Raw genomic sequence first — 9,382 nt, forward strand, 5'->3', positions numbered from 1 at the left:
GATTTTCTTCAAACACCTTGTATGCATCATGGGAATCCCCAAAAACACATTGTTAACAAAAACATCAGACTCAAACCCATTTTTCGCAACATGGCAATGAACCTGAAGACCAAGTTTCGAACCACTTATCAACGAATTAGCACACGATTTAAGAAGGAAAGGGAATGTAAAGAGAGAAAAAGGGTTTTCAGGTGGAGATTGAATTGTGAGAGAGTAAGCTTTGATGTTTGTGAAGAAGATGCATAAAATGAGAAGAGTTTGGTGAAGAGGAAGAGAAGCGCTGTAATAAAACAATGAGGCCTTTTACAACGCTTATTTAAAAAAGTGTTGTAACAGACTTTAAAAAAAACATTCATATACCATAATAAAACAAGGAGGTCTTTTACAGAGCTTTTTCAAATAAGTGATGTAAAAGACCCTTTTAAAATTAACGTAATGAGACCTTTTACAGCGCTTATTTGAAAAAGCGTTGTAAAAGGCTTTAAAAAAACATTCATGTAACATAATAAAACACGGAGGTCTTTTACATCGCTTATTGGGAGAAGCGTTGTAAAAGAGCCTTTTAAAAATTTAAATAAAGACGCCTTTTAGAGCGCTTTTTGAACAAGCGTTGTAAAAGGCTTCTAAAAAAGCGTTGTAAAAGGGTTACGTATATATAACAGTAACCGCTTCAGTTTCCTCTTCATTACGTAAACTTCACTATCATCTCAACCTTCATCGTTCTTCTCTTCTTTTGCAAACCCTATCATCTCGTCCATTACAAACCTTATTTCCACGATCATCTCCTTCATTTCGAACCTTATTTCCATCCAAGATCATCTCTCCCATTGCACACAATATATTTTCATTGAAATACGTAACCCTCATTACGTATTTCTTCAAACCGTATTTCTGTGAACCATATTTCTGTGAACTTTCTGCAAACCCTCTTTTCTTTGCATTTCGTCTTTCTTCGAACCATCATTATTCAGGTATTGATGTTATTAAATTTTTGTAATCATTAGAATGCATGTTGAGCTTTTTTAAGATATACTGATACATGTTGAGTTTGTTTATAATAATGCATGATCCATGTTGAGCTTGTTGATGTTATACTAAAGTGCATGTTGAACTTGTTGTAGTTAAATGGATACAAACAAAGATTTAGAAGTTCAAAATGAAGAAGTTGGCACCTCTAAGACTTACGAAAAAGAAGTCAAACGTGGTGCAACTATCATGCAAAGGGTGATTAAAGCACGGAGCAGTGGCATTAAATTTGAGGTATACTATATATACTCTGTTTGCTGTGTGTTTTTTTATCTTTTTTTAGGGTTTAGGGCATGTACTTACTATATGAGTTTATTAGGTTGGCTGGAACGAGAGTGGTCAGCCAGTTGACCCCAACAGCTCCATGTTTGTAAGCTACATTGGGGCTGTTGTTCGTCAAAATGTCCCAATAACAATAGACAACTGGAGAGATAAGGCGTTGAAGGATGCCAAAGATATCATCTGGAATGACATTCAAGTAAATATTTTGATCTACTCTTTTGTCATTTATAATGTTTTTTCTGTAAAATACATTACTTATGATTGTTTTCATTGCAGACCACTTTTGTTCTTGATGAGGAACGAAAGTCATATGTTTTGAGAGTTGCTGGGAAAATCCATCGTGGATTTAGATCCCATCTCTCAAATTTCTATCTAAAAGATAGAGAAGGAAACACAAATGCTGAACCTCCAAAGATATATCAACATTATATATCAAAGGATGAATGGAGTGCATTTGTTTCCAAACGTTCTGACCCGGCGTTTGTCGTAAGTTATTAATTTATTAGCATTTGTGTTTTATTATTCATATTCGTAGCGTATTTTAAATTTTTACACAATTGCAATTTTTTTTTTATATAGAATATTAGTACGGCAAATCGCGAACGGGCAAGCAACCCAAAACACCCATACAAGAAATCACGTATGGGATATGCACGCCTTGAACAAAAAATTGTAAGTAATTAAACATCACTTGTAATTTGTATTATAAACTATAGTGTGTAACTAATTTGTATTATTTTGTTTATGATTTTAACGAATAGAGAAAAGACACCCAAGCCGATCAACCCTTGGGTCGTCATATCTTATGGAAGGAAGCGCGTGTTAACAAAGAAGGAGTGGTTGATAATGAAAATGTCAAGAAAGTTGTAGAACTTTGTGTAAGTATATTATCACTTTAATATTTTTTAATATTGTATTTTAAAAATGCTATTGAACTTATCTTTTTAATGTTACATGTATTTTAGGAAACTATTGAACAAAGTTCTGAAACTCAAGAGGGCAACAAGGATACGTGCAGGGACATTCTTGGGAAAGTGTTTAATGTCCCTGAGTATTCCGGTCGAGTGAGGGGGAAAGGATTTGGCGTAACTCCCAAAAGCTTTTTTCCTCAAGAGAAGCGCCAAAAACCTTCCAACGAGGAAGTATTAGAGAAGCTCAGAATCTTATCGGAGCAAGTGGCACTCTTGGTGAATACGAATAAAGACAAGCAACTTCCGGTTCAGCTCCAACCTGAAATACAAATGGAGAGTGAAACCGGGAGTTGCAACGTCGGTTTGAAGAGTATTCCCGAGGTAATTAATTACTTACTACTTACTTGCTTATGTAATTACTTATGTATTAAACAAACTTATATATTAACTGTACTTATGTTTTAACTATTGATGTAGGGTGTCACTACATGTGTCCTATACTTGTCCTCGCCGACTCAACGGAAGGTGGGAAAAGGAATATTGCACAATACTTCGGGAGAAGTATTGCACAATATTCCGATCCCCGCGGGCCATGTCAAAGTATCGCCTACGGTTGCTTTCGAACCAACTGCACCGTTGCCCATACCGGACAACGATGGAGATATGAAGTTCTTAAGCGACGCTATTGGCAGTTACGTGGCATGGCCCACACACCTTGTTGCCCTCGAAAAAAAGATTCCCAAGGACAAATCAGTTACATCTCCCGAAAAGGTTTGTCACATTTATTGCCTAAGGTTTTTTATTTTTTCAGATTCAATAAACTAACATTTTACCTCATTTTTGTAGGTCCAAATAAATAAACCACCCCTACAGCCAAAAAAAGGCAGCAGACCTCAAAAATTGGAGGTTAATAGGGCTGCCAAACTACAAAGGCTGGAGGGTAATAAAGCTGCAAAACTTGCAGCAACAAAAAATCTGGATCGGGGAAAATCGGTCGCTGCTGCTGCTGCTCCTAATAAAAGTCAGCCACGCCTTGGTAAATACGGGGCGTGTCTTGACATCCAAATAAAAAGGAACATGGGCAGCAGCAACGATTCGCCCATTGTACAAATGAATCAAGACATCTTTGGAGATGAGTATATTGAATACCTCGAAAAGGAGCAAATGTACGATCTTCTCGAACATAAGGAGCTGAGTGTTACTGTAATCAGCTTGTACATAAGGTAAAAAATACTTTTAATTGCATTTATTTGTAATTAATTAAATGTATTGGTAATTAATCTAGTTTAAAATTTTCATTGAAGGTTTTTGTACGAGAAGGTCGTGTGCACGAGGAAACTGTCAAATAAATACTCATTCTTGTCTCCGCATAAGATGTCGATGTTCAAACTCGATCCAGACAATGTAAAACACTACATTGTAGATATGTTTTTAAGAAATAAAGAAAGTGATAAATTGTTCTTGGCACCATATAATTCAGGGTACGTAATTTTATCTTTTTTAATTGATGAGAATTTAATTTATTAGTTGTCTATAAACAAAATTGCTTAACCAATTTTTTGTTGTTGTAGGGCACATTGGGTGCTATTTGCAATCAATGCGGTCTCTGAAGTGATATACTATTTGGATCCCGTGCACGGCGATTACACCAATCACCCCGGAATAAAGAATATGCTCGACACGTAAGTAATATTCATTTATTTCTTACATATATATATTTATATATATATATATATAAATATATATATGTAAGAAATAAATGAATATTACTTACGTGTCGAGCATATTCTTTATTCCGGGGTGATTGGTGTAATCGCCGTGCACGGGATCCAAATAGTATATCACTTCAGAGACCGCATTGATTGCAAATAGCACCCAATGTGCCCTACAACAACAAAAAATTGGTTAAGCAATTTTGTTTATAGACAACTAATAAATTAAATTCTCATCAATTAAAAAAGATAAAATTACGTACCCTGAATTATATATATGTAGTTAATTAGGTTGTAAATTAGGTTCAATGTATATGTAGTTAATTAGGTTGTAAATTAGGTTCAATGTATATGTAGTTAATTAGGTTGTAAATTAGGTTCAATGTATATGTAGTTAATTAGGTTGTAAATTAGGTTCAATGTATATGTAGTTAATTAGGTTGTAAATTAGGTTCAATGTATATGTAGTTAATTAGGTTGTAAATTAGGTTATATATATGTATCTGAATGTAGTTAATTATGTTGTAAATTACAGAGTTACAGAGTTACATATATGTTAATTAAGTTACAGAGTTCTGTTTTTTGTCTACTGATTGTGTGAATGCTTATGGTATTTGAATATGTTTTGTTGTTGTGTGAACTGATTGTGAACTGATTCTGGATCAAAATAATTTTGGATAAAAAGATAAAAGACAGCGCTTTATAAAAAAAATGCCATAAAAAGCTAAAAAGCGCTTTTTCAAAAATTTAATTTACAACGTTAAAAAAAAAAAAAAAAAAAACACATTTTACAGCGCTTTTTTGAAAAAGCGCTGTAAAATATGCACCTATAATTCATATGTTGGGTGTACATTTTACAGCGCTTTTTCTAAAAAGCGTTGTAAAATGTGCACCCAATATATTTATTATGGGTATGCATTTTACAGCGCTTTTTCAAATAAGCGCTGTCACTCACTCTGAACCCTAGCTCTCGAACTCGTCACCCACTCTGAACCCTAGCTCTCGAACTCGTCACCCACTCTGAACCCTCTCAAACTCGTCACCCACTCCATCCTCACCGTCAAGCTCATTTGTTTCCCTCACCTCACTCACTCTCGCGGCCTCACCGTTTCCACTACAAAAAAAATTGAAGATTGTGGCACATAGCTTGCAACTCGAGAAAGAGAAAACCAAAAAGCTCTTGAAAGCCAAAGACGAGATCTTGAAACAAAAGGATGAAGAACTTGAAATCGTGGCAAGGAGCAAGAGAAACTTCAGATTGAGTTTAAGAAATTACATAAATTGAAGGAATTCAAACCCACCATGGTTAGTTTCTTCCTTTCAATTTCAATTTCATTATTATTTTTTCAAAGTTTTTTTATTTTTTATTTTGAATTAGGTGTCTTATTTAGAGTTTTGTCCAAATAATTATCAAACATGAACAATGAGGTGCCTTCCCTTCATAGTGTACAATGTCAATAACAATGACTATAATTCATTGAACATTTAGATAATGGACTTGGATTATCAGCAACAAGGTTAGACTTAGGCATTGTTGGTTGGTTGGTTAAATAAGCTTACATTGCTGGCACATTGCTTTCCCTTTACTTGTTGGGTTTGTAAAATGAATGAATGAATGTATGTATGTATGGAATAAGTAAATCTGAAATAAGTATGGCCTACCACAAAACTAACAATAGAGGTGAAGATTACATGACTGATTTGGGAAATTACTCCTCCTGGTTTGAGGATAATAAGGCAGCCAATTTATTTGCATGGATGATTTTATATGTTTTGCTCAAGAGCTATTTGAGAGTTGCAGCGATGAAACTCTTGACCTCGGATCCAAATTCTCTGTAGTAGAAAACATACACATTTACTCACATTAATTGATCTTGTCAATTGATTTGAGATGGGTCAATCCATAACTCGGTTGTGGTAGAGATGTAATTCACCACCCACCCCTTTAATATATTAAGTATTGAAAAATCCTTATGTTGTATTTCTGTTCTTTTGTGTTGTTTTGCACACACTTGTATTACTCTTGACAATTCACTAAATATTTTTTTCTTTTAGGTTATCCATGATAGGGGTAGTGACATTATTATAGTGGGACGCAGCATCCTCAAGGGGGTGAATCAGGCTGCGGCAGCTCGTAAATATCGTCTTCAATGATGGAGTGCATATTTGGACAAGTGCAATTAAGGCTTGCATTCCCTAACCAAATGGAAATGTCCAAGTTCATACTTTTTGAGATGTTTAATTCTGCAGCAGTCTATAAATAGTATACGCAAGTTCATACTTTTTGAGATGTTCATAAACAGTTTATAATTCTGCAACAGTTTATAAATAGCATACTTTTTGAGTCCAAGTTCATATTTGTTAAAATTGTTATTTGATACTATATTATTATTTTGTAGTTTCAGAACACATGATACTTTTTTAAGTTGTTAATTAATACTATGGTGCATTTGTTATGTTGTCAATACAATGACTTTTAATATTTCTTACCTATCAATTATTATATAAGACATTAAAATTTAATTGAGCAGGCGCTAAAAAATAAAAATCTAAATAAATTTAAACCTAGCGTCGGAAAGGCCGACGCTACTTCTTTGTTGACGTTAGCGTCGGCCAACCGACGTCAATATTTTCTCCAAATGACATAACTAGCGTCGTATGTTTCAATTTTGTTAATAGCGTCGGCTTAGAGTAGACCTAACCGACGCTAATATAGCGTTGGATGGTGTTTGGCCGACGCTATGTATTAGCTTCGACCGTTTTAGCCTAAGCCCGACACCGACGCTAAACCAATGTTAGCGTCGACTTTTGACCTATATTCGTCGACGTTTGGCCGACGCTAATCCCAATTTTTCCTTGTAGTGTTACATTTTAAGGGGAGATGATTGGAATTTAAATGTGAAAAGTTAATTCCACGTCGAATAAAAATTTAGAAATCATTGCATATATGAACATTTAGTCACTGATGGAGAAGAAATTTTCATTATTTACATTCTAAATAGTTAATGTATTTATAGTAAAATAATAAAGAAAAGAAACATATAAAAAGGAAGAGTAAGATGATATATGTAAACGCACATTATAAAAAAATATATATATAACTCCTTGAATAAATTTTCTTTTCTTAATAAAAATATTTAGAGTATTTATTCTCATAGTGAAATCTTTAAGTATAAAAATAGATATAAAAAATGTAGAAGATTTTAACTAAAAGATATATACTGTAAAATTTTATTATTGTGAAGAGTTCAATCACATATAAGTTAAATGTTCAACATTTAGGAAATATTTTAATGTTAAAGGAAAAGACAGAAAAGTTGAAAACTATTCCTTTTATAAATGTAATTTGTTCGTAAGAATAATTTTTTCCTCCATGAGAATGAAGCTCACAATAAAATAAAGAAATGTTAGACTTTGAATGAAAAGAATAAATGATGTGTCAAAGTGAATAAATCTGATTTGAACTCTTATAAATGTGTTTTCTCTCTCTTTTATTTGAAACGTTTAATATTTATTTTAACCTCCGGTATGATTTATGCTTCCAAGAATGCTAAGTGGCAACATTATGCGGCGAGTCTGGTGTTAATTTGGATTATATCTAAAAAACATTGAATTAATTCTTTTTAACTAAATAAATTTAAGAAAAATTAATTAAAAAAATCAAAATTATTGAACTAGCCTTCCCTTTCTCATTTTGTCTCAGAGTGTTGTATATCATCCATACCATCACTACTAGAAAATGGCATTTTAGCTGCCATATTTAGCGTCGGCCCCCGACTCCGACGCTAGATAGCGTCGGTTTAGCGTCGGCCTGACCGACGCTAACACGTTAAAATTCAATTTTTAAATTTATTAACGATTAGCGTCGAAGTGGCCGACGCTACGTAAAATAAGACTGACGCTAGTTTTTTATTTTAATTTTATAATTTTTATTTTAACAGTTAGCGTCGGATGGGCCGACGCTAATGTATTTTAAAATTTTTTTATATTATTTATAAAATCATATTGTAAAATTAAAATGTTGGTTTCCCTAAAAACACGATTTTCTCTCTGAAAGCACGATTTATCTAAGTTTTCATTTGTTCTCTAAATCCCTAAGTCTTTGAACCCTTCCCTCACACTTGAACCCTTCCCTCACACTTGAACTGAACCCTTCTCTCCCATTGAGTCCAACACCGAATCCCTAAATGCAGTGAGTAGCGCCGCCCAACATGTGACTTGCGAACCTGTCACCTTCACTTTCAGAGTCGGTCATCGTCCCCCTCTCGAACTCCGTCGTCGTCGCCGTTCAGTGTCGCCGTTCAGAGTCGCCGTTCAGTAGCAGGTCTGGTTAATGAATGAATGACAGTAGCAGGTCTGGTTTCTAAATATTTTGTATAATAATATCTTGTTTCACTAATTATTTGTTACTGATCTAGAATCACAATAGATTGTGTTTCCCCAACAGATTGAATGAACCTGATTTCTCAAATAAAGTCCTTAATTAAATCATTCTCACCAATAAAGTTTAGACCACAACTGCATAACTTTCATTATTAGACATGGCTATATACATTTACATTGCTGCCTTATTCAATGAATCAAATTAGACATGGCTTTGATGGTCTGATTAATGTGTGGCTTTTGTGTGTTTTGTTTTGTGGTCTGACTAATTTCTGGCCAGAAGTTCCTGTTTTGGTCATTCATTGGTAATTTCTAATATTCTTCTAGTTACACATGCCCAATGCCCTAGAGTTTTTAATTCATTCATTCATTGGTAATTGGATTAATGTGTGGCCAGAAGTTCCTGATTATCCACTTGATAAGTCCTCTTTTGGCTTGTGTATGTGTATTCTTAATGCTCTGAGTCAAGCTGGGGATAGACTAGTTATTGTTGATTTTTATGGGATTTGGTGTGCTTCTTGCCGTGGATTATACCCCAAGGTCCTCTTGCTTTGAGAATTCCCCTTTCACTCTTTTACTTTCTGGTTGGTTTGTTGGTTTGTTTAAAAAATATGTGCTTCCCTTGGTTTGTTGGCTAGTGGTCTCTTATGTTAGACTGTTTCAAATTTACTGATTTAGATGCATAGTACTCCATTTTATGCCATGCAGTTACTTGTACTCAAATATGAATTTGAATAGGGTTTTTAGTTTGTGATACTGTTTGCACTTGTGATACTAATCTGCAATTCTAAGTATTGATTCTAAGTATTGATTTTTCTAGTTTGTGATAATGTTTCCCTGACAAAGTATAACTTTTGACTCACATCACACAATTATTGAATAAATCATTGCACGACTATCAGTTGAGATGTCTCTGACCTGTTTGATTTCATTTCCTGGTTTTCATTCATTTTCTGGTTTTCATTTCCTGTTTGATTTTCATTTCCTGGTTTTCATTCATGATTTCCTAGTATTCTAAGTATTGGTTTTCATTCATTTACTGCATGTGAAGCATTAGGGGCTAAGAGA

General features: G+C 34.0%; 1 protein-coding gene across 1 annotated transcript in view; it reads left to right on the top strand.

Annotated features, from left to right (window-relative positions):
- Positions 1-1,230: 1,230 nt before the first annotated feature.
- LOC101492528 (probable polygalacturonase At3g15720) overlaps positions 1,231-9,382 on the top strand; it is a 20,597-nt gene continuing 12,445 nt past the window's right edge. The window contains exons 1-7 of the mRNA XM_027330924.2: positions 1,231-1,504; positions 1,585-1,794; positions 1,888-1,980; positions 2,070-2,186; positions 2,274-2,600; positions 5,987-6,065; positions 8,177-8,255. Of these exons, the coding sequence (XP_027186725.2) occupies positions 1,391-1,504; positions 1,585-1,794; positions 1,888-1,980; positions 2,070-2,186; positions 2,274-2,600; positions 5,987-6,065; positions 8,177-8,255 (1,019 nt within the window). The 5' untranslated portion in view covers positions 1,231-1,390. The remainder of the gene's footprint in view (positions 1,505-1,584; positions 1,795-1,887; positions 1,981-2,069; positions 2,187-2,273; positions 2,601-5,986; positions 6,066-8,176; positions 8,256-9,382) is intronic.

Source organism: Cicer arietinum, chromosome 5, assembly GCF_000331145.2.
Source record: "Cicer arietinum cultivar CDC Frontier isolate Library 1 chromosome 5, Cicar.CDCFrontier_v2.0, whole genome shotgun sequence".
Taxonomy (NCBI): Eukaryota; Viridiplantae; Streptophyta; class Magnoliopsida; order Fabales; family Fabaceae; genus Cicer; species Cicer arietinum.